General features: G+C 48.0%; 2 protein-coding genes across 3 annotated transcripts in view; one reads left to right on the top strand and one right to left on the bottom strand.

The window, feature by feature from the left end:
• The first annotated feature begins 8 nt into the window (after window positions 1-8).
• Window positions 9-25,052, top strand: LRRC41 (leucine rich repeat containing 41). The gene is made up of 10 exons (XM_012434593.2): window positions 9-500; window positions 5,543-5,629; window positions 6,280-6,350; window positions 16,577-17,714; window positions 21,956-22,216; window positions 22,898-23,062; window positions 23,168-23,266; window positions 23,841-23,963; window positions 24,202-24,277; window positions 24,375-25,052. The coding sequence occupies exons 1-10, from the start codon at window positions 302-304 to the stop codon at window positions 24,592-24,594; spliced, it is 2,439 nt and encodes an 812-aa protein (XP_012290016.1). The 5' UTR covers window positions 9-301; the 3' UTR covers window positions 24,595-25,052.
• The window catches only part of RAD54L (RAD54 like), a 30,145-nt gene continuing 29,731 nt past the window's right edge, over window positions 24,979-25,392 (bottom strand). For both annotated transcript variants that reach the window (XM_012434595.3, XM_012434596.3), the window contains one exon: window positions 24,979-25,380. In XM_012434595.3, the coding sequence (XP_012290018.1) occupies window positions 25,170-25,380 (211 nt within the window). In that variant the 3' untranslated portion in view covers window positions 24,979-25,169. The remainder of the gene's footprint in view (window positions 25,381-25,392) is intronic.

The raw sequence follows: 25,392 nt of genomic DNA, 5'->3' as shown, positions 1-25,392 counted from the left end.
ACATGCTCAGATTGGCATGTACTACCAGCTAGCAGCAGGGTTTAGGGGTAGCTGATGTTTGCATCTGAGGAGGCTTTGCAAAGAAACACCCCCTTAGTCAGAGCAGACCCAAGTATATAGATCTAGGAGTTTATGTAAAAGAGTAGCTCCTGAGAGACTTCGAAAGTGTGCTTGCTTATTCAAAATTCCTTTAGCACAATTTACAGTCTTCCCCATATTGCTTATGGAGCCGTCCTAACTGCCGACCTTTTCAAGATGGCGGTCCGCGGGCGACACTCTCGGGCTCGCGCACCTCCCCAAGATGGCGGCGCCCGAGGCCTGGCGCGCCCGGAGTTGCTGGTTCTGTGAGGTAGCGGCGGCAACGACCATGGAGGCCACGTCCCGGGAGGCGGCGCCAGCGAAGAGCTCGGCCTCGGGCCCCAACGCTCCCCCCGCCCTGTTCGAGCTGTGCGGGCGGGCGGTGAGCGCCCATATGGGGGTTCTGGAGAGCGGGGTGTGGGGTAAGTCGCGGGGTGAGGGGCTACCTCTGGCTAAGAGCGAGGGCGGCCCAGCGGCCGGGGGGCGCGGGGGGCGAGGCCGGGAGGCCCGGGGCAAGGCCCAGCCTGGGGCACTGGAAGCCAGATCGTGGGATCCGAGGATGAATTTTGTGAATGACAGAGCTGGACAGAGTAAAGACAGAGACCTAATGGGCAAACTGACCAGCACCGCGGCCTGGCTTGGGGGCGCGGGGGGCGAGGCCGGGAGGCCCGGTCTAGGGCAAAGCAGGCAGGGCCCGGGCGACTGAGGCTGGACTGGCGGGCTGGAGCTGTGGGCAGCGAATTGACACTCGGCTGGGCCGGGCTGGGGAGTCTCGGATGTCGAACCGGCCGGCAGCAATGGCCCGGCTGCCCTGGGGCAGGGGCCGAAGTTGTGCGGCCCGGCCTAAGACCAGGAGGCCAGGCCCGGGGCCACCGAACCTGACTGATGGCCCGGGGCCTCCAGTGCCTGCTTGACACGCCACGGGGCTCCAGACTTCGGAGGCCAACCCGATGGGCGGAGGGGAGGACAGCGGTTTGGAGAGCGAGGGAACGGGGCAGTGGGAGGAGAGGCCGAGAGGCTCGGGGCGCCGCGGCCTGTCTGATGGCCCAGGGCTGACGGGAGCGAACCGACGACCGGGGTCTCGGTGGCCAAACTGACTGAGCAACCGAGCGACCCGGAGGACAGGGAGCGCTGGAGGCCACTCGCATCGGCTCGAGCGGCGAGGAGGGGCGGCAGAGCGAGTGGAGTGAGGGCCCGGAGCGACTCAGCAAGCGAGGGAGACTCGAATGACGGGCAGGCGGGAAGGGCCAGGGAGGCCTCAAGTGCGGCGATGGCCTGGGGATCCCGGACTGCCGGGTGCCGTGGAAGGGGGCGCGCCACAGCTAAGAGGCCTTGGGCTGAATGGGAGTGAACGGAGGACCCAGGCCTGAGGGCAGCCGGGACCGAAGGGCCGGGCCTGGGTAGAGGGCGGCCTGGGGCGCCAGGATGAACGGCTAGGGAGGGCGAACCGGCTCGTTGGGCTGGGAGGTGGGGCTGTGGGTTGGGGACCACCAGCCGCGGCCTGGCAGCTGACGAGGGAAACTTGGGTCCGCACCGTGGGGCGAGTGAAAGAGGGGAAAGAGGCTCTGCCAAGCAGGCCTGACCGCGCGGGGACAGGGGAGGCCTCGGGCCTGACAGGCTGGTGGTGTGAGGGTGGGGTCCGGAGGCCCGGGCTGGAGTTGGGCGAGGAGGTGGCAGGCCCGGCTGAGGCCTGCGGAGGAGGGTGGCAGGAGAGCAGGCCCGGGCCTGGAGATGGCGCGGGGGAGTTTCCACGAGGAGGCCTTGCGGGTGGCCGTGGCTTCTTTGCAAGAGGAAGGCCCAGGTCGGGACAGGACTGAGGGCTTTGAGGGTTTGAGGTTGTAGGGCGCGGGGTTTGAGTTATGCCATGAGGAAGGGGCGTGGGGAAAAGGCCCTGGAGTTTGGCGTGCTGCAACTCCGGGATAAGCTGGAGGGTGGTCGGGGAGGCCCTTGGCTGTAGGAATGGAGCCCAGTACCCGAAGGCCCGAGTGTCCTGCGTAATGGGGGTGGGAGAAGCTGTTAGAAGTCAGGCCAGTGTGCAGAGGGGACAGTGGAGGCCCCCGGCCAGCCAGCGGCCGAGAAAACAAGGGTCAGGCCGTCCCTTGTGGAGCGGGAGGGGTTTCCGTGGAGCTGAGCCGGGAGCTCAGAAAAGTCCCAGGACATGGGGAAGAAGGCCGAGAGGGTCTGGCTTGTCCGCCTGGAGCTTCTGGGATGCTAAGACTCGCTAAAAAGGAAAGTGACTGGGCATGGAGGCCCTAGGTTGGGAACAAGCAGCATTAAAGGTGCAGGCTGGAAATAAGCAAAGACAAGCCCAGCTTAAGAAGAATGGAGAAGGGAAGAGAGGGGTTTGTGGGTAACAGGAGATGAGAATTCCTGTAACTGCGAGAAGGGATGGCTAACTAGAGGGGAGCAGGTTGGAGGGAAAAGAGATAAGGCTCTGGAGGAACTTCTTCCTGTGTTGCCTCTTCCCGCAAAAACAATTGATGATTTACTGAATCTCCCTTTGCTCTTCTCCCTCCCCCACTGCTGCTGTACATATCACCTCCCCATTACTGGCTGAGTCCCCAGCCAGGTTGAGAGGAGACGGGGAGGAAGAGCTCCTGTGGGCCTAGACCAGGTAAAGAGTTACACAGAAAAAGCTAAATCAAGTAAGGCCTTTTAGGAGAATAGCCGAGGAAGAGGCCTGCTAAGCATTGCTATTTTGGAGGAAGGGCTCAGTGTGGGCTAACAGCCAGGAAAGGCTTCCTGGAAGTAGTGGACTAGCATCGCTTTGTTAAGGAGTTGGGGCGGTGGGGTGTACAGAGACAGCAGGAAAGGGTACAATGAGGAAACTAAAGTAGAATAAGGTATACTATACCTTGAATACCAGGATGTGGAGTTTGGACTTTATCATGAATGCAGTAGAGAGACCTCCAAGGGTTTTGAAGAGGGTAATGTCATCACCAAGAGCAGGGTGAAGAGGGACTGGATAGAGACTGAGGTGAAGGAGAGCAGTGAGGCTGTTGTCATAGTCCAGATGAAAGGTGATGTAGACTACATTCGTGTGTAAAAGCGTAGGAAATTAACACTTTGACTCAGCAGGTACATCGAGGACCTACTGTGTACAAAGAATTATACTAGATTCTTAGATATCAAGAATCATTTATTCTAAAAGTAAAGATAAAAAGAGATCCTGGAGCGAAAGTTTTGGTGTACTCCAAGATCTTAGACTTGTTCTTTTTCTTTGAGATGGGGTCTCACTCTGTCACCCAGGCTGGAGTGTAGTGGCATGATATCAGCTCACTGCCACCTCTACCTTCTGGGCTCAAGCAGTTCTCCCACCTCAGCCTCCTGAGTAGCTGGGACCACAGGCAGGCACCACAACACCTGGCTAATTTTGTTTGTAGTTTTGGTAGCGACAGGTCTTGCCATATTACCCAGGCTGGTCTCAAACTCCTGGGCTTAAGCAATCTCCCCCACCTTGACCTCCCAAAGATTACAGGGATTCCAGGTGTGAGTTTAACCTGTTCTTGATTGGACAGAGATGGCATTGACAGGATAAAAATAATAAAAACCAACATTTAGTGAGCTTATTATGGCTGGGCATTGTTTTAAACAGATTACAAGCATGATCTTCACAACGTCATGAGTTAATTACTCTTCTCTCCATTTCATTTTATTTTTTTGAGACAGAGTCTTGCTCTGTTGCCCAGGCTGGAGTGCACTAGTGCAATCTCAGCTCATTGCAACCTCCATCTCCTGGGTTCAGGTGATTCTCATGCTTCAGCCTCCCAAGTAGCTGGTATTACAGGTGTGCGCCATTACACCCAGCTAATTTTTGTATTTTTAGTAGAGACAGGGTTTCACCATGTTGGCCAAACTGATCTCAAACTCCTGACCTCCAGTGATCTGCCTGCCTTGGCCTCCCAAAGTACTAAGATTACAGGTGTGAGCCATTGCGCCCTGTCTATTTATTTTTTGAGACATAGTCTTGCTCTGTCACCCAGGCTGGAGTGCTGTGGTCCAGGCACAGCTCACTACAGCCTTCACCTCCTGGACTCCAGCAGTCCTCCCACTTTTGCCTCACAAGTAGCTATGACCACAGGTGCACACCATCACACCCTGCTAATTTTTGTTTTGTTTTGAAATGGGGTTCTCACTCTGTCACCTGGGCTCAAGTGCATTGGTGCGATTATAGCTTACTGTATCTCAAACTCCTAGGCTTAAGCGATCCTCTTATTTTAGACTCCCAAAGTACTGGGATTACAGGTGTGAGCCACTGTGCCTGGCCTCCATTTTTCCCAGTTGAAGAAACTGAGGCTTAAATAATTTGTCCAAGGATTCACATTTAACTTAAGTAGTCAGGATTTCACCCGGATGTCCTACTCTAGAGGCCAAACCCTTTAGATATTATGCTATAATGGCTCTTAGAACTAGAAAAGTTGGCAAGAGCAGGTTTTGTTTTTAAGATATATTGACTTTCGGCTGGGCGCGGTGGCTCACGCCTGTAATCCTAGCACTTTGGAGGCCGAGGCGGGTGGATCACAAGGTCAAGAGATCGAGACCATCCTGGCCAACATGGTGAAATCCCTTCTCTACTAAAAACAAAAATTAGCTGGGCGTGGTGGCCTGCGCCTGTAGTCCCAGCTACTCGGGAGGCTGAGGCAGGAGAATTTCTTGAACCCAGAAGGCGGAGATTGCAGTGAGGCGAGATTGCGCCACTGCACTCCAGCCTGGCGCCTGGTGACAAAGCAAGACTGTCTCAAAAAAAAAAAAAAAAAAAGATATATTGACTTTAGAGACACAAATTGTTTCTATTCTTCATAGGAAAGTACTAGTTCAGGGTATAGCAGTAGCCCAAAGGACGGCAGTGGTTAATCTGGGAAGGGAATTCAGGAAAGACTTAATAAAGGACATGTGATACTTGAAAGATGAGTAGTTGATACACTGAAAGTGGCAACGACATTCCTGTTAGAGAGAACAGCATGACAAAGGACATTCCTGTTGGAGAGAACAGCGTGACAAAGGTACAGGGGCAGAAAGCAGCATAATATGTTAGGTAAATGAAAAAGTTAAGTGTGGCTGAAATGTAGGAGGCAAAGCAGGGAGCTGATATTAGCAAGGCAGATTATGAAAGATCTTTTATCACACTTATTCAGTAAGTCCTTTTCAATGCTGAATGCTTCATTTGCTTGGGCAGAAGTGAACTGACCAGCTCTTAAATAAGCCTGTCAAACTCATTTAGCATGTCAGCTTGTTTTGTGGGATTATTTCACCCTTGCTTCTGAAATTCCAGCTTGCAACTGAGTGGCTGAAGATAAGTGGACCAGAGTTTGGAAGAGACCTAGATTAGCTTCTAGAGGTTCCATTTGTTAAATGAGAAGTCCACCCTTCCATTTTCCTTTCCAGTAGAATAAATAATGCTTGGAACCCTCTTGGGTGGGTGGGGGAGGGGAGGGAAAGTAAACTTTTGTTTTGATTTTTGTAGCCCTCCCAGGCCCAATACTTCAAAGCATCCTACCTCTGCTCAATATATATTACTTGGAAAGAATTGAGGAAACTGCCCTCAAGAAAGGTGAGTGTCTCTCTGTCTCTTTCTCAATTAATGATTATGAACAAGGCACCATAATGTTCTTCAGGTAAATATTATACCTAATACCTGCTAGAACTTCATGCTTTTCAAAAAGTACCCTCACACCTGTTTTTCTTCCTCATTCCTCAGTGTCCTGTGAAACACAAAGCCAAGTAGATGATCTTTATTATACTGATAAAAGTGAGACACAGGCACACCACAATTAATAACAAAGCCAGAATAAGGAGATCTTCTGAATCTTAGTTTTTCTATTTTACCAAGCTTCCTCCCCTCATTAGACACATCTGTTAACAGCTAATATTTAACCCTAATGTGCCTAGGCACTGTCCTAGGCATTTTTTCCAGAGAAACTCATTTACTCTAATCCTTTCAGCAACCCTATGAAGTAGCTGTTATTAACTACATTTTACGGATGAGGAACCTGAACCACAGACAAATTAAGTAACTTGCCCAAAGTCACATAGCTAGAGTGTAGTTTGCTGATATTCACACCCAGGCAATCTGTCTTTAGAGCCAGTGCTCTTAATCACTCTGCCATATTGCTCCTGTGAACCCAGAGGACAACATGAAAGGTTGATGTACTTTACTCATGGTAGCCAGCAAGCAGCCAAGTGTGATATTTCTCCCTACAGGCCTCTCCACTCAGGCCATCTGGCGCCGACTCTGGGATGAGCTGATGAAGACAAGGCCTTCCAGTTTGGAAGTAAGTTATCAGGTAGAACAGTAGCCTGATTTTACATGGTAAAAGCAGGAATAGCACACAAACACTAGCTGGGTACTGGTAAAGTATAGAGGCAATGATGGAGTGGATTTGGGAGGAGGGCTCTGATGGCTTGTCACAAGGTTTTGGTCCATTTGGCATTTGTCACTGAATTGCTTGCTCACCATATTTGCAGGGGACACAAAACAGGGAAGGTTAGTTTTGAATGGCAGAGCCAGGATTCCTAGAGTTCTTGATGGTGTTAGCGCAATGGTCAAATCTAACAAAATGAAATTTAATAGAATATACCAATACTTCAGTGAGTTATAAAAGTTCCAATTGCATGGCCTCAGGATGAGGGATAAAGGAGTCTGCTTAGTAAGAGCTTGTATAAAAAAGATTAAGGGAGTTTAGTCAACTATGTGCTGAAGCCACTCATAATGACTATACCTTGAGCTGTGTGAACTAATGTAAATATAGGCTAAAGGACAAGGGGGACAACAGTCCTGCCTAGCTCTGCAGTAGTCAGGCTACCCCTGGAGTACAGAGAAAGAAGTCAAAGCCACATTATGTGAGTCACATTTGGAAGACTGGAGATGTTTTTCCTGAAAAATAGAAGACTTGAGAAACATGACCCATCTTGAAATATGTTGCTGTCACATGAAAGAAGATTAATAGACTTGTTCTGGATGGAAGCTAATGGAAGGTACATTTTTGCTAAACTGAAGGTAAAGCTTAAACCCTGAGCTTATCAGTGATGAAGCAAGCTAATTCTAGAGGTAATAAACTTCCCATCACTAAGTTCAGATGGAATCTGGATAACTCCTTGACACAGGGTGTTTTGCAGGGAATTCAGCATTGTAAAAGGGGTTGCACAAGAAGACTTTTAGGGCTCCTTTTGCCCTGAGATTCTACTATTCACTGATTGAGATATAAATCACTGGAGCTCTCATTTAAGCAGAGTTTCTTTTGCAGATTTAATTCAATAAACATTTACTGAAACTTAACCAGCTACCAGATCTTACACTAGATATTGGAAGTACAGATGCAGCCCCTAATCTTGAGGACCTACCAGTTTATTTATTTATTTTGAGATGGAGTTTCTGTCTTGTTGCCCAGGCTGGAGTGCAATGATGCAATCTTGGCTCACTACAACCTCCAACTCCCTGGTTCAAGTGATTCTCCTGCCTCAGCCTCCCAAGTAACTGGAATTACAGGCATGCAATACCATGCCTGGCTAATTTTTTTATATTTTTAGTAGAGACAGAGTTTCTCCATGTTGGTCAGGCTCGTCTCCAACTCCCAACCTCAGGTGATCCTCCCGCCTCGGCCTCCTAAGTGCTGCAATTACATGCGTGAGCCACCACGCCCAGCAAGGACCTACCAGTTTAATAGGGAAATCTACGAATAGATCACATATGATAGAATGAGTGGTGTAATAGAGGATAGTAAGGAGGTTGAGAGAGAAGAGAACAAGAAAGTCTTTCCTAGGAAGTAGTATTTGAACTCAGCTTTATATGGTGAATGAGCCAAATAATGGGGGCAAAAACCTAATAGCAGGAATTGGAGATTTAATTTCTGGGGATACATTGGGTTCAGTAACATTCAGCCCCATCTCCTTCAGCTTATTTACTTCCAAATCTAGACTGCAATCCTTGGAGTTCAGAATGAGGACACCAGGCCTTATAAGGAGGGGAAGTGGACTCAAGAATATTAGAAAACAATAACTACTTTTTGTCATCTTAAAGGAAACATCAGATTCACTTTGTTCCAGTATTTAACAAGGAGTATAGTTGACCAGCAGGTGATAAAGATATTTTTCTCTTTGAGAAAGCTTTCTGGAAAAGAATGTTTACTACCCTGTCTTCTTGGCTTAGAGCATATTTAGAGGCCCCAGGCTTGGTCAGTCACTTAGGCAGAGGTCCTGACTTGGAGTGCATCCATTCCAGAGAGTGTCTTCCGTTTCCCACTTTAGCATGACAATAACCTTTACCTCATAAGTCAGAAACACTTATTCAGTGCCTGCTCAGTTCCATGTATTATGCTAGATTCCAGGGATACAATGGTGAGCAAGACAGATACAGCCTCTGAATGCTTATAAAGCAATAGTATTTCAAACTGTGTAGTACTAGGGTGTATAAAGAGATCTGTAAGGACAGGCATGGTGGCTCACACCTGTAATGTTAGCACTTTGGGAGGTTAAGACAGGTGGATCGCTTGAACCCAGGAGTTCAAGACCAGCCCGTGCAACATGGCAAGACCTTGTCTCTACTAAAAATAGAAAGAATTGACTGGGCATAGTGGCACACGCCTGTAGTCCCAAATACTCAGGAGGCTAAGGTAGGAGGATCACCTGAGCCTGAAAAGCCAAGGCTTCAGTGAGCCAAGATCACACCACTAGACTCCAGCCTGGGGTGACAGGAGAGAGACCCTGTCTCAAAAAACTAACAAAAAAAGAGATCTGTATAATAGAATAGATACTCTGGAGACAAAGCAATGGAGTAATTAAGATTTACTCAATAAGTGATTCTCTGCCAGCTGGTTAGCCATTTGGAAAAAGTTAAGTTAGAGCCTCACCTTACAGTGTACTCTAATGACTTCTGTATAAAGAATTAGTTGTAAAAAGTAAAAGCACAAAAGTTGGGTACAGTGACTCACATTTATAATCCCAGCTACTCCAGAGGCTGAAGTGGGAGGAATAGCTGGAGCCTAGGAGTTGGAGGCTGCAGTGAGCTATGATCACGCCACTACACTCCAGCCTGGGTGACAGCATGAAACCATGTCTCTTAAAAAAAAAAAAGAAAGAGGTAGGGTGTGGTGGTTCACGCCTATAATCCAAGCACTTTGGAGGCCAAGGCAGGTGGATCACTTAAGGTCGGGAGTTCAAGACCAGCCTGACCAACATGGTGAAACCCCATCTTTAAAAAAATAAAATAAAATAAAATAAAAAGATAGAAAAGGCTGGGCGCAGTGGCTCACACCTGTAATCTCAGCACTGTGGGAGGCCGAGGTGAGTGGATTGCTTGAGCTCATGAGTTTGAGACCAACCTGGGCAACATGGAGAAAGCCTCGTCTCTACAAAAAATAGAAAAATTATCCTTGTGTGGTGGTACGCACCTGTAGTCTCAGCTACTCAGGAGGCTGAGGTGGGAGGGAGCCCAGGAGGCAGAGGTTGCAATGAGCCGAGATCATGCCATTGCACTCCAGCCTGGGTAATAGAGCCAGATCTTGTCTCAAAAAAAAAAAAAAAAAAAAAAAATCACTTTCAACACCAGAGTACAGAAAAAAAAAAATTAAAAAAAAAAAAAAAGGCCGGGCACGGTTGCTCACACCTATAATCCCAGCACTTTGGGAGGCCGAGGCGGGTGGATCACGAGGTCAAGAGATCGAGACCATCCTGGTCAACATGGTGAAACCCCGTCTCTACTAAAAATACAAAAAATTAGCTGGGCGTGGTGGCGCATGCCTGTAATCCCAGCTACTGAGGAGGCTGAGGCAGGAGAATTGCCTGAACCCAGGAGGCGGAGGTTGCGGTGAGCCGAGATCACGCCACCATTGCACTCCAGCCTGAGTAACAAGAACGAAACTCCGTCTCAAAAAAAAAAAAAAAACAGGCCAGGTGTGGTGGCTCACACCCATAATCCCAGCACTTTGGGAGGCTGAGGTGGGCAGATCACTTGAGGTCAGGAATTGAGACCAGCCTGGCTAACATGGTGAAACCCCTTAGGCCAGGCACAGTTGCTCATACCTGTAATCCCAGTACTTTGGGAGGCTAAGGTGGGCAGATCACTTGAGATTAGGAGTTGAGACCAGCTTGGCCAACATGTTGAAACCCCATCTCTACTGAAAATCAGGTGTGGTGGTACATGCCTGTAATCCTAGCTACTCTGGGATTACTACTTGGGAGCCTGAGGCAGGAGAATTGCTTGAACCCAGGAGGCAGAGGTTGCAGTGAGCCAAAATTGCACCACTGCACTCCAGCCTGGGCAACATAGCAAGATTCCAACTCAAAAAACACAAAAATACAAAATAAAAATAAAAAACTTAGTCATTAAAAATAATAAAAGTGACCATCCTAATCTCAGGATGGAGAGAGTGCTAATTATTATCATTTTTTTTTTTTTTGAGACACAGTCTCCCTCTGTTGCCAGGCTGGAGTGCAGTGACACGATCTTGGTTCACTGCAACCTCCACCTCCTGGGTTCAAGCTATTCTCCTGCCTCAGCCTCCCGAGTAGCTGGGATTACAGACATGCACCACCACACCCAGCTAAATTTTGTACTTTTGGTAGAAACGGGGTTTCACCATGTTGGCCAGGCTGGTCTTGAACTCTTGACCTCAGGTGATCCACCTGCCTTGGCCTCCCAAAGTGCTGGGATAACAGGTGTGAGCCACTGCGCCTGACCCTGTTTTTAGTTTTTTGATATTAAACTCTTCTGTAATAAACATCTGGAAATAAATCTTCATGAGTATCTCAATTTTTATATACTATAAATTCTAAGATGTAGAATTTCCAGACAAATTATTTATTTATTATTATTTTTTTTTGAGACGGAGTTTCACTTTTGTTACCCAGGCTGGAGTGCAATGGCACGATCTCAGCTCACCGCAACCTCCGCCTCCTGGGTTCAGGCAATTCTCCTGCCTCAGCCTCCTCAGTAGCTGGGATTACAGGCATGTGCCACCATGCCCAGCTAATTTTTTGTATTTTTAGTAGAGACGGGGTTTCACCATGTTGACCAGGATGGTCTCGATCTCTTGACCTCGTGATCCACCTGCCTCAGCCTCCCAAAGTGCTGGGATTACAGGCGTGAGCCACCACGCCCGGCTGACAAATTATTATTTTAAGAGACAGGGTCTTGCCCCATTACCCAGGGCTGCAGTGCAGTGGTGAGATCATAACTCATTGCACCCTTGAACTCCTGGACTTATGCAATCCTCTTGCCTCAGCCTAGCAAGTAGCAGGGACTATAAACGCCACTACGCACAGCTAATTTTTAATTTTTTTTCTGTAGATATGAGGTCTCACTATATCGCCCCAGCTGATCTTTTCTTTTTTTTTGAGATGGAGTCTTGCTCTGGTGCCCAGGCTGGAGTGCGATGGCGCAATCTTGGCTCACTGCAACCTCTGCCTCCAAGGCTCAAGTGATTCTCCTGCCTTAGCCTCTTAAGTAGCTGGGAATACAGGCATGTGCCTCCATGCCTAGTAATTTTTGTATTTTAGTAGAGACAGCATTTCAGTATATTTGCCAGGCTTGTCTCAAACTCATGTACCTACCTCTGCCTTCCAAAGTGCTGGGATCACAGGTGTGAGCCACTGTGCCTGGTCATTGGCTGGTCTTAAGCAGTCCTCCTGCCTGGGCCTCCCAAAGTGCTGGGATTATAGGTGTGAACCACTGTGCCCAGCCTAGATTTTTTTGCGGGTAGAGGGTCTCTGTCAGCCCGGCTAGAGTGCAGTGGCACTATCATAGCTCACTGCAGCCTCGACCTCCTGGGCTCAAGTGATCCTCCCACCTCAGCTTCCCAATTAGCTGGGAGGTACATGCCAATATGTCCAGCTAATTTCTAAAAATGATAACAGGCCGGGCACAGTGGCTCACACCTGTAATCCCAGCACTTTGGGAGGCTAAGGTGGGTAGATCACTTGAAGTCAGGAGTTCGAGACCAGCCTGGCCAACGTGGTGAAACCCCGTCTCTACTAAAAATACAAAAAGTAGCCAGGCCTGGTGGTGGGCGCACACCTGGTCTCAGCTACTTGGGAGGCTGAGGCAGGAGAATCACTTGAACCCGTGGGCAGAAGTTGTAGTGAGCCAAGATTTCACCATTGCAATCTTAGCTGCACATGCTGGCAGACTGGTCTCAAATTCATGGGTTCAAGAGATCCTCAAAGTCTGGAATTACAGGTAAGAGCCACCATACCCAGCCAGCCTAGATTTTTTTTTTTTTTTTTTTTTAGACGGAGTTTCGCTCTTGTTACCCAGGCTGGACTGCAATGGCGTGATCTCGGCTCACCGCAACCTCCGTCTCCTGGGTTCAAGCAATTCTCCTGCCTCAGCCTCCTGAGTAGCTGGGACTACAGGCGTGCGCCACCATGCCCAGCTAATTTTTGTATTTTTAGTAGAGACGGGGTTTCACCATGTTGATCAGGATGGTCTTGATCTCTTGACCTCGTGATCCACCCATCTCGGCCACCCAAAGTGCTGGGATTATAGGCGTGAGCCACTGCGCCCGGCCAGCCTAGATATTTTAAAATCTGAACAAATATTACCAGATTGCCTACCAAGAAAGTTATAACAATTTCTGTTCTCACCAATAGGATATTAAAATGCAAATTTTACCCATCCATGGCCAAACCTAGGCATTACCTTTGCAATAAAAACCAAATCAAAACAAGACTTTACTAATGTAAGAGGTGAAATTTTACTTTCTCAGTTTTATCATGAGACTAGCCTCACCAACATGGCAAAACCCCATCTCTACTAAAAAATACAAAAAATATTAGCAGGCATGGGGTGTGAGCCTGTAGTCCCAGCTACTTGGGAGGCTAAGGTACAAGAATTGCTTGAACCTGGGAGGCAGAGGTTGCAGCAAGCTGTTACCACATCACTGCACTACAGCCCAGGCCAGGGCGACAGAGAAACTCCATCTCCAAAAATAATAATAATAAAAGCTAGAAACAATGGAAATATTCAATACAGCAATTATTAAATATGGTACACATTTTCAAAATAAAATATTCTAAAAATATTTGAATACATGGTATGTTTTAAAAGCCCAGCCCTTGAAACTGTTCAGAATTATCTCAATGTTGTCATATATATATATATATGGCTACTCACATATACATAAATACTCCAGAGTTGGCTTACACTTTTTTTGAGATGGTCTCATTCCAGTTGCCCAGGCTGGAAGACAGTGGGCACAATCTTGGCTAAATTCAGCCTCGACCTTCCAGGCTCAGGCAGTCTGCCCACCTCAGCCTCCCAAGTAGCCGATTACAGGTGTGCACCACTAAAAATTGCCAGGCTAATTTTTTCTATTGTTAGTAGAGATGGGGTTTTGCCATGTTGCCCAGGCTGGTCTCAAACTCATAGACTCAAGCAATCTGCCCACCTTGGCCTCCCTGAGTGCTGGGATTACATGCATGAGTCACCGTGCCTGGTCCATGATTTTTCATTTGCTTCTCCACACACAGTATTTCTGGTATCAGGAAAACAATGGACATCATATAGGTTTTGAATATTGTTGGCTTTAACAAGTTAGTACAAGATGTTTAGCCTTTCCTACCTGGTGTACACAGTTCCTCTTCCCCTACCAGCCAATTGAGGATGGGCCAAGGATTGTGTTGGTGGGCAGATGTCACTTTACTGATCATGCCTCATTTCCCTTACCCTAACAGAAAATGAAGTACTAAATCACTTTGCATTGTGATAGCATACAAGTCCATAAAATGAGTGGTTTAGACTAGATCTCAAACATCTGTCAGCTTCAAATGTTAGCATAGATTCTTCTTAAAAGTGGTGATGGAATAAAACTTTGTGAACTTCTGTTTGCTGATACGTTAATTTGTGAGAAAGAAACCAATGAAAGCTGTCACAACTTTACATACTCATTTAACTGTCACAAAAATGCTATGTTAGTAATCTTCCGCTTTATAGATGATGAAACTAAGGCAGAAAGACTTGCCTAAGTTAGTGAATTGCAGACCCAGATTCAAGTTGAAGCAACCTGCTTCTGGAATGCATGTTTCTGATTACTGTCTCATGCTGCTCACTGCACTTGTATCTGGGGTATTCCAAATATTCTCTCTCCCATTGTCTTCATCAACCATTAACATATCTGAAAAAGTCCAGCATTTACTTATTTGACCTACATTTCCCCTATGCCTCCTATACCCAGAAACAGCCACAATATCTTGGCTCACCATCTTTGTCTATATTTTAGGCTCAGATATTATAACCATTTGGCTAGCTCACTTGTAAAGCTGAAGCCTTGCTAAGGTTACCTGCAAGTGTTTTTCAAGACTGGGTGTGGGCCAGCAAATCCGTAGGAAAAGTGCTAGTGTAAGGTAGGACCAAAGGATACTTTCTTTTCCTTCACTCAAAGCTGAGCAGAGATTTGGTTGCCAGATACTGTTTCTCCTACCCTTAATGTCCTGCTGCTGATTAGCGAGGCCTTTCTGTGTTGCTGCTCTGCAGTTATTTCAAGCAGGAAGAAGTCATTCCTAATTATTACCACAGCAGGCAGAGTCTGGAGAAATAGCTAAGGAAACAGGAATGACACTTGCTTGAGGACAGCAGGGGCCTAGTTCCTTCTAAGAACCTCAAATAGGAACTGAGGGTCACTCCACTATGGAGGAATGCATTGAGGCAGGGCAAGGACCAAAGAAATGTTTTAGTCTTGGGGAACCTCAGGCCCCACAGCCTTGACTTTAGGCTGAGTGAACACCATGCTTAACAGGCTCTGCCTCCATTTCACACCTCATCCAGGCTAATATTAGCAGTGGCAGCAGCAGTAACATTTTTTATATTTTACAGTTTACAAAGTGCTTTAATTTGTACTACTTCATTTTGATCTTCACAACAATCCTGTGAAGCAGATTATCCACATTTTGCAGATAAGAGGTTCAGAGGAGTCCAGAGTATAGTGACAGAGCTGGGACCTGACTTTCTACTGCCCCTGAGATGACTTAGGGATCATCTTAAATTAGCAACTTTGGGGTCTGGTACCTGTCTTTGTCCCATTATGCCCTTCCAGATTAGGTAGCAGTTAATTCCTAACCTCTGATGTACATCAGAATCATGTGGGGATGGTTCAAACAATAGAGATGCCTGGACCTTACCTCAGATGTAACACAGAATCACCAAGTATGGGTGTCTGGGGAAAAAAGCACCACAGGGAATTCTGATGTGCACTAAAGGCTGAAAATCACTTGCATTCAGAGTTATATTAAACACATCAGAATAGTCTGATGAATCGCTTCTCGGCCTTTTGGCTAAGATCAAGTGCAGAATGGTCTGATGAGATTTCCTATCCGTCAAAGCAAATAACTGTTGCCTTGGAAGAAACAAATCAAGATATGGTTCCTGCTTTCAAAGAATTTCTAATCTGGCTAGGATAACATGTACAGGCAGAGACTCGACACCTTGAGACAGTGTACTGGCATCTTAGTCTTGAGTAGTCAGAGTGTCACAGGAGTCCCAACAAGAGACAGTCTCAAATGACATGTTTCTAAGTCCTTTCAGGAAGTCTAGTCCAGCAATGGAGACATTTCTGGTAGATATAGGAAAGGACATAGGCACGTTTGGGTCCGTGGGTGACCACTTTGGCTAGAGCAAAGCATTCTCATAAGCAAGATGTGGGAAATAAAGCTTCTCAGGCAGAGGCTATAGGGTGGAAGGCCAGTAGGGAGACATCAGGTGTTTTAAAGCAGTATGATGTAATCAAAGTAGTGTTTTACAAAGATGAATCCAGCTGGCCTGCACAAAGTAGTCTGGGATGGGGAAAAGGGAACAGGGAGAGCACTCAGGATGCTAATGAAGTAATCAGGTGTGAGGTGATGGGGGGCTGGTGGAAGTAAGAATCAAAAGTTGGTATGGGGGGCCAGGCACAGTGGCTCACACCTGTAATCCCAGCACTTTGGGAGGCTGAGGCAGGTACATCACTTGAGGTCTGGAATTCGAGACCAGCCTGGCCAATGTGGTGAAACCCACCTCTACTAAACAAATTACAAAAATTAGCTGGGTGTGGTGGCGGGTGCCTATAATCCCAGCTTTTCTGGAGGATGAGGCAGGACAATCACTTGAACCTGGGAGGCAGAGGTTGCAGTGAGCCGAGATCACACCACTGCACTCCAGCCTTGGCTACAAAGTGAGACTCTGTCTTTAAAAAAAAAGAAAACAAAATTGGGATAAGGTTCTAGAAACAAACACAGAAGAACTTACAGGGGTGTTTCAGTTGAGATACTATAGTAAAATCATGGTCTCTGGAACCAGATTTCCTGGGTTCAAATGATCCAGCCATTTACCTGTGTGACCATGGGTGATACCCTCTTTGCACCTCGGTTTTACCTGTGAAATAGGGCTAATAATACATACCTCAGAGATGTGAAGATTAAATGAATTGGTTGAGAGTGTTGCCTGACTCAGTAATTTGCTATTCGAAGAGGGGGAAATTCAGACAGTTTCATGGATATATCACTGGTGTCTGGCATGTTTTCTGCTTTTCAGAGTGTGACCTGTTGGCGAGCTAAGTTTATGGAGGCCTTTTTTTCCCATGTTCTACGTGGCACCATTGATGTGTCTTCTGACAGGCGTCTTTGTGATCAGCGCTTCTCACCTCTTCTGCACAGTTCCCGCCATGTCCGACAGCTCACCATCTGTAACATGCTGCAGGGTGCAACCGAGCTGGTGGCTGAGCCCAACCGCAGAGTTCTGGAGACACTGGCCAGCTCCCTGCACACTCTGAAGTTCCGCCACCTGCTGTTCTCTGATGTGGCTGCGCAGCAGTCACTTCGGCAGCTGTTGCATCAGCTCATTCACCATGGGGCTGTCAGCCAAGTGTCACTATACTCCTGGCCTGTGCCTGAGTCAGCCCTTTTCATCCTTATTCTCACCATGAGTGCTGGCTTCTGGCAACCAGGGCCTGGTGGCCCACCCTGCCGCCTCTGTGGAGAGGCCTCTCGAGGCCGGGCCCCATCCCGAGATGAAGGGTCCCTCTTATTGGGCTCACGCCGGCCTCGCCGGGATGCTGCTGAGCGATGTGCTGCAGCCCTGATGGCCAGCCGGCGTAAGAGTGAAGCCAAGCAGATGCCCAGAGCTGCACCTGCCACTCGGGTAACACGCCGGAGCACACAGGAGAGCCTGACAGCAGGCGGAACAGACCTTAAGAGGGAGCTGCACCCGCCAGCCACCTCCCATGAGGCTCCTGGCACCAAGCGGCCACCCTCTGCTCCAGCAGCCACCTCCTCTGCCTCTTCTTCTACATCCTCATACAAACGGGCACCAGCTAGCTCAGCCCCACAGCCTAAGCCCCTAAAGCGTTTCAAACGAGCTGCAGGGAAGAAGGGTGCTCGCACCCGTCAGGGGCCTGGTACAGAGTCTGAAGACCTGTATGACTTTGTTTTTATTGTGGCTGGTGAGAAGGAGGATGGTGAAGAGATGGAGATTGGGGAAGTGGCTTGTGGAGCTCTAGATGGATCAGATCCCAGCTGCCTGGGGCTTCCAGCACTGGAAGCTTCACAACGATTCCGCAGCATCTCCACCTTGGAGCTATTCACGGTTCCACTCTCCACAGAGGCAGCCCTGACACTATGCCACCTGCTGAGCTCCTGGGTGTCACTGGAGAGCCTCACACTCTCCTACAATGGTGAGCATCCTGGTGTGGCAGGGATTGGGTTTGGATTCCCCAGCAGCACTAGCTGTGTGCCTAATTCTGGGGAGGTGGGAGGAACAGATTGGGTGTATGATCAGGAAGCTGGAGAGGAAGACTTGTATGACAGAAGGGGAGACTGTCAGTGCTACAAGAGAGGAACATAGTCTATAGGCTTGATTAATTGTTGAGAGCAGGGGTTCCTGAGGGGGCAATGAGATGAGCCAGCTGGAATCTGAAGAATGAATACAGTTTAGATACAGAAGGCAATCCAAGGGCAGGTGGGAGAAGTATAGTACATGCATGCCCAGGCAGGGCTAGAGTTTGACCTCACCACCTCACCAGTCATATCAGAGCAGCTGTCCAGACTGGGTGTGGGATACAATTTTTTATCAGACCAACAACCTGCAAGCAATCCTCAGTCCCCGTTTCCCTCCTGCTTGTGCCCAGCTAGGAAAACCTCAACTCTGGCTAAATCCAGCAATCTGCCTAGGTTGCTGAGTACTGCTAGAGAAAAATCATACAACTATGCAAATTAGTATTACTATACATTCATGATCATTAACCTCATATGAACCCTCACTGTGCTTGTAACATCAGCGTCCATTCCTACCACTTCCAAACCCTTCCTCCTTTTCCCTTCTCAGGGATGACCTCACGTACTTCACAGAGAAAATAGAAGCCATCACATATGAGTTTCTTCAGCTTGCTAAGCAGCCTATAAACTCTCCTTCAACTGCACTCATCCTTCTTCACCAGAATGGAAGAGATCACCATCCTTTCTAAGGCTAATTCTTCCACCTGTGCTCTAGATGCATAGAGCTTCACAATGAAGTATATAAGAATTATCAGTTTGAGAAATAAGCATCCCAATTTCTTAGGAAAGCTTGCTTCTCAAACTGATAATTTTTATATACTGCTCAGTATATGTCTGGCATATTTTAAGTATTCTTAATTCACTCTAATAATTTAATCCTTACAACCCTATGAGGGCAAGTGATTTCCTCAGGGTAACCTAGCAATTACACGGCCAGGATTCAAACCAGGCAACCAGACTGCAGATCCATGCTTTCAAACCGTTTATACTACCCATCTCCTTTCCACTCTCTCCTACCAGCATTTTAACAGGTCACCAAAAACTGCCACCACCACCTCCCTATATGGCATATTAACAATCTGCTCTATTATCTCCTATTCTTTACAACGTTAGTCATCTGTACTGTTTCCTGTTTCCACTTCTCTCTCAGCCCCTTCCAGCCTCATACTCCTACCACTGCATTGGCAAGGACCTAGGTCACTAAGGTCCTCCTTGTTACTCAGTCCAATGTATACTTTTCAGTAACTCTTCTTGGCAGCATTTACTGCTATGAAACTGTCTTTTTTTCACAACCTTAAAAAATATTTTCTTGGCTGGGCGCAGTGGCTCACACCTGTAATCCCAGCACTTGGCCAAAGCAGTTGGATCACGAGATCAGGAGTTCAAGACCAGCCTGGCCAAGATGGTGAAACCCCGTCTCTGCTAAAAATACAAAAATTAGCCAGGTGTTGTGGCAAGCACCTGTAATCCCAGCTACTTGGGAGGCTAAAGCAGAGAACTGCTTGAACCCGGGAGGTGGAGATTGCAGTGAACCAAGATCGTGCCACTGCACTGTAGCCTAGGCAACAGAGTGAGATGCCATCTCAAAAAAAAAAAAAAGAAAGAAAAAGTTTTCTCCTCTCTGCTTATTCAGAGTTCCTCAGAGCTTTCACACTTTATGCACTCTTCCTGGACAATTTCATCAATTTCTGTGGTTTCAAAAGTCAACTATGCTAAAGACTTATGTGACATTACCTACCCCAAATCTTTCTCTTGAACTTCCAGACTAATTTATCCAGCTAATAGACATAACCACTTCATAACCCACAAGCCCCCCCAACAACTCATTACATCCAACTTGAATGCACCTTCACACTATACTAATCCTTCTGTTCTCAGTGACATCAGCTTACTCACTTGCCCAAAGAAACCTGTATTCTGTCTTACTCCATACATTTGCTCATGAGGTCCTATCTTTATGTTTTCTTTTTTTTCTTTTTTTGAGACAAAGCATTGCTGTCACCCAGGCTGGAGTCCAGTGGTGCAATCTCAGCTCACTGCAACCTCTACCTTCTGGGTTCAAGCGATTCTCATGCCTCAGCCACTCAACCACCCAGAATTACAGGCATGCACCACCACACCATGCTAGTTTTTTTTGTATTTTTAGGAGGGACAGGGTTTCCCTGTGTTGGCCAGGCTGGTCTCCAACTTCTGGCCTCAAGTGGCCTGCCCACCTCAGCCTCCTACAGTGCTGAGATAATAGTTGTAAGCTACTACACCCAGCCCTATCTTTACAATTTGTTAAATCCATTTACTTCTCTATCTCCACATCCTTAATTCAAGCTACTATTATTCCCTACCTGAACTCATTTCAGCAGTTCCTCCAGACTCCTTACACTTGCCATACAATCCACTGTCTGCACTGCAGCCCACACATTCTTTCAAAAATGCGGTCTGACCCTGTCATTCATTCATGCAAACACCTTTCAATGGCTTCCTCTCACCATACTGCTTAATTTTACTTATGGGTCATTCATGTTCTCACTCCTGGTTACCTCTATAGTTGTCTTTGACATGGAGTCTTATTCTGTCACCCAGGCTGGAGGAGATGGCGAGATCTCAGCTCAGTGCAACCTCCCCCTCCTGGGTACTTCCTCAGCAGCTGGGATTACAGGCGCACACCACCATGCCCAGCTAATGTTTGTATTTTTATTAGAGACAGGGTTTCACCATATTGGCTAGGCTGGTCTCGAGCTTCTGACCTCAGACGATCTGCCTACCTCAACCTCCCAAAGTGCTGGGATTACAGGTGTGAGCCACCGCGCCTGGCCTATAGTTGTATTTTGAATCCTTCCCCCTTCACGCTTTCACACCAGCCATTATGAAATTTTTTTGTTCTCCCTCAGGCCTCTACATATGCCAGGTTTTCTGCCACAATCATTCATCCTAAATTTTAGCCTGTCTTCTTTATGTTCTTTAGGACTCAGCTGGAGTGCCTTTACTGATGTAATCTGGACTAGGTACCCATCCTTTGCATTATCAAGCTAAAAAAAACCAGTGTGCTGCTCACTAGTGTCTAGCAAAAAACTTGATATTTAGTAGGCACTGGGTAGTTTAGCTGAATGAATGAATCAATAGGAGTCTGCATAGTCCAAGGAATTATTTGCCTGTAGCATTAAGCAACTACTCTAACCTTCCTGGATCCTAGTCCATCCTGTGGGATTTGGTTATCTTTTTCTGCCCCATTCCCACCCATTAATTCTTTAAAAGTATTCCCTATTGGGTCATTGTCATTCTCCATAGTTTTTAGGCTCCCTATGGCCTATAGGAAGTTAAAACCCTCTGCCTTTCCATAATGTGGCCTTCAATGCCCTGCCCTTTAGAGCTGTTTCCTGAGCCCCATGTAGCCAGACAAGCAAGCATCCCATTCAGGCCTTACACTCTCCTAGCTACAACTTTTTTTTTTTTTTTGAGACAGAGTCTTGCTGTGTCACCCAGGCTAGAGTGCAGTGGCATGATCTCGGCTCACTGCAACCTCCATCTCCTGGGTTCAGGCGATTCTCCTGCCTCAGCCTCCTGAGTAGCTGGAACTACAGGCGTGTGCCATCATACCCAGCTACTTTTTGTATTTTTAAGTAGAGACAGGATTTCACCACGTTGGCCAGGCTGGTCTCAAACTCCTGGCCTCAAGTAATCTGCCCACCTTGGCCTGCCAAAGTGCTGGGATTACAGGCGTGAGCCCCCACTCCCAGTTCACTGTGACTCTTGACTATGTCTTCTCCCTCTATCCAAAACTTACTTCCTTCAAGGCCAATTTCTTCAGAAAACTACTCAGAACCCAGAAATCCAGAGACCTTCTACTGTCTGGGCCTGTCATTCAGCTGGTAGCCACATGCTGCCTCACCATACTGTTATCTTCTAAATTTTGTCTCTGCCCTGACTGATGCTTCTTGTGGGCATAGCCCAAAACAGCAGACATCAGTTTGCTGGTTACCTAAGAAAAAAGCAAGACATAGATGAGTAGTTAAGACAAATGGGTTTAAATAAACTGAGCCAAAGCCCAAGAGATTTGATAGTAACCAAAAGTATGTAGTTGTATTTGAATGTATTACCCCTGCTGACACTCCGACATGGTTCTGATTTAATCTCTTTACTGCCATAGGCCTGGGCTCTAACATCTTCCGCCTGCTAGACAGCCTGCGGGCCCTGTCAGGCCAGGCTGGATGTCGCCTCCGTGCCCTGCATCTCAGTGACCTGTTCTCACCACTGCCCATCCTGGAGCTGACGCGTGCCATTGTGCGAGCACTGCCCCTGCTACGGGTCCTCTCTATTCGTGTTGACCACCCAAGCCAGCGGGACAATCCTGGTGTGCCAGGGAATGCAGGGCCCCCTAGCCACATAATAGGGGATGAGGAGATACCAGGTGAAGCACTGTGTGTGTGTGTGTGTGTGTGTGTGTGTGTGTGTGTGTGTGTGTGTGCATGCGCACGTGTATCCCTACACAAATGTGCAGGTGCATTCATACAGAGAAAGGGGAAGGACTGTACCAGTTGAGCACTGTGTGTGTGTGTATGCATGCACATGTGTATCCCTACACAAATGTGCAGGTGCATTTGTACGGGGAAAGGGGAAGGACCTCCTTTGCCACGCATTCCTGGCTTATCTGGAAACTGTTCCCACTTCAGAGCCTGCCACTAAGATACTGTTGAGCTAGACAGGGAGGGCCTAGACCACCATAAGATCAGTAGAGTGACCAAGGCAGCCTGGTTTCCAGAAAAGGAAAAGAACTGACCTTTAGACTGGATTAGTTCCCCTGCTCTGTGTTCTCTTAGTTCTTGTGTCTCCTCTCCTACCACTCTGCATACTTTGCTTGTGTCTGAGTAGCCTGTCTTCCTGGTCTAAAAGTTCAAGGGCAAGGACTAAATCTCATTATTTAGTGCTGAATTCCCAGAATCTAGCACAGTGCCTGACATACGGTAGGCACTCAAGGACAAATGAATGAATAAATAATTTTTGAGGTGAATCCCTTAAGAATAGGATGGGACCTGCTATGGGAGTGAGGTAGAAATGGCCAGCTGGAATCTTCTTTCCCCACCATATCCAGAAAACTGCCTGGAGCAGCTGGAGATGGGATTTCCACGGGGAGCCCAGCCGGCCCCACTGCTCTGCTCCGTACTGAAGGCCTCAGGTTCTCTGCAGCAGCTGTCCCTGGATAGTGCCACCTTTGCCTCTCCCCAGGATTTTGGGCTTGTTTTGCAAACACTCAAAGGTAGGACCCAGCCAGAATGGTGAAGGGAGAGGAGTAGGTGGGGACCTAGCATTATTCTCTGGGAAAACTAAAGTCCATGGTCCATGGTCTCTGCATCCTATCCAGAGTACAACCTAGCCCTGAAAAGACTGAGCTTCCATGACATGAATCTGGCTGACTGTCAGAGCGAGGTGCTCTTTTTGCTACAGAATCTGACTCTGCAAGGTAAGTTCTTCATTCAGAACCCAGACATTTCCTGGGTCTTCACTGTGGTTGTGCCATCATCTGAATGAGCAAACCACTGTTCCTTTCTTGGCCTGTGTCCTCAACTATAAAACAGATATAGAAACTGCATGACTTTCCTTCTAAAAGCCCCAACATCAACTCCTCCTCTACTAAACATGAGAAATTGCTCTTTTAAAGTACCTCATCCAAGTTTCTCTTACCTTTCAGAGGTGGACAAAATGGTGGTGAGGGGGGCAAAATAAATGTACTAGGCCAGGCTCTCACATAGACTTTTCTCTGATCCCCACCCCTGCATAGAGGGTGGTCAGTGACCAGGAAAGAAGGAAATAAATGGAGAATTGTCCATGCAGAGAACCTCCTTATAGTGAACATTTAGGTTCAGTCTTCGGTTTGGATTCTGATTTAGTTCCAGCCTTGCTTGAGTCCTAGACAAATTCCTTTCTCTTTTTGGGCCTCTATAATGTTCATACCTCTTGCTAGGGCCAATTGGGGCAGGAGGGGCAGCACCAGTCCTAATGCAGCCATCAGAATTTACTATAATTTTTCTTGACAGAGATTACCTTCTCCTTCTGCCGTCTGTTTGAGAAGCGCCCAGCCCAATTTCTGCCTGAGATGGTTGCTGCTATGAAGGGCAACTCCACACTGAAGGGCCTCCGGCTGCCAGGGAACCGCCTGGGTGGGGGCCAGACCCTGGGGAGGGAGAGGGGAAAGGGGCCAGGCCTTTGACCTAAAAACTCAATGGATAAAGGCAAAGACCTCCCCACTGGGAACGCGGGAGTTGGAATACAGATATTTCTGTGCTGGAGCTTCAGGAACCAGCAGGGCTGGGCTTCTCCCCAGTCAAAGTTGGGTTGGGATACCCTTGTTCCCTGTTCTTGGGTGGAGGTGACAGGCACTTCTCCCCTTCTCTCCAGGGAATGCTGGCCTGCTGGCCCTGGCAGATGTTTTCTCAGAGGATTCATCCTCCTCTCTCTGTCAGCTGGACATCAGGTACATGAGGGGAGGGGCAAGACAAGGGATGGGGCTACAGAGATACAGACCAGGAATTTGCTGCTTCTTGGATTTCTAATCCATCTCACCCTACCAGTTCCAACTGCATCAAGCCTGATGGGCTTCTGGAATTCGCCAAGCGGCTGGAGCGCTGGGGCCGTGGAGCCTTTGGTCACCTGCGCCTCTTCCAAAACTGGCTGGACCAGGATGCAGTCACAGCCAGGGAAGCCATCCGGCGGCTCCGGGCTACCTGCCATGTGGTTAGCGACTCATGGGACTCATCCCAGGCCTTCGCAGATTATGTTAGCACCATGTGACGGGGCCCGTACCTCACAGGCTCATGCTCGGTACCATCAGCTTGCAGGGGCTGAAGCATGGGCTGCCCAGAACCCAAGCACCAGTTCTGTATTTCTCTGTCACCTTTTTTCTCTTTTTTTCCGTCTTCCCTTGCACTGAGGTCCTGGAGGCCTTGATGAGGCCCAGCCAAGAGGCATTCTCACAGCTGAGTTTAGAGCCTTTGGGCCCCTTATTCAGTATCCTGGGAACCCTGGGCCAGGAGGTTACAGTGGTCATCATTGCTGAAGAGATCCTTTCCCCTGACCCTGGGTTCCTGCCTTCCCTCCTCAAGCAGGCACCCAGGCTTTAGAAAAGTGTAAGGGGCCTCTTCCCTGCTGGGCTTATCACACTGCTCTCAGGCCTCAAACCCTTTCATACCTTTATTCTTTTTTTTAACCAAAAAAGTTTTTCTTATAAAATAAATTTTGGGCAAACATCATGCAGCCCTTCTTGATGATTTTCTCCCAGAGAACAAAATTCAACAGGGCCCTTTGGGGCAAGGAGCCCCTTTTCCCTATCTCCTTCCTCTAAGAGCTACACCCAGACCAGCTGGTTATCAGCGGAGCCCCCGCTGCTCCTCATGAGAACGCTGGTGGAAGACGAAGGTGATGGCAGTGGAGGCAGCATCCCAGGCAGCCTGGAGTACCTCATCCTGGAGCCCCCGCTTATCAGTGCAGTGGTTCCACTGAGCCAGGTCTGAAGTGCAGTCAGAACCATCAGGGGGTGACCGAATCTGGCGGCTGTTGACACAGCGTCGGCAATGCAACCTAGGGGCAGAA

The sequence above is a fragment of the Aotus nancymaae genome, unplaced genomic scaffold (assembly GCF_030222135.1).
Source record: "Aotus nancymaae isolate 86718 unplaced genomic scaffold, 86718_ANA_hifiasm-v0.15.2.pri h1tg000007l, whole genome shotgun sequence".
Lineage (NCBI taxonomy): Eukaryota > Metazoa > Chordata > Mammalia > Primates > Aotidae > Aotus > Aotus nancymaae.
This window is presented reverse-complemented; position numbering and strand designations above follow the sequence as displayed.

Bases quoted from the DNA above. Each gene is read 5' to 3' on its own strand.
- LRRC41 (XM_012434593.2), top strand. From the start codon at position 302: ATGGCGGCGCCCGAGGCCTGGCGCGCCCGGAGTTGCTGGTTCTGTGAG. The intron at 23,063-23,167 runs GTAGGACCCAGC...CATCCTATCCAG, and splicing joins TGTTTTGCAAACACTCAAAG to AGTACAACCTAGCCCTGAAA. The intron at 23,964-24,201 runs GTGGGGGCCAGA...CCTTCTCTCCAG, and splicing joins GCTGCCAGGGAACCGCCTGG to GGAATGCTGGCCTGCTGGCC.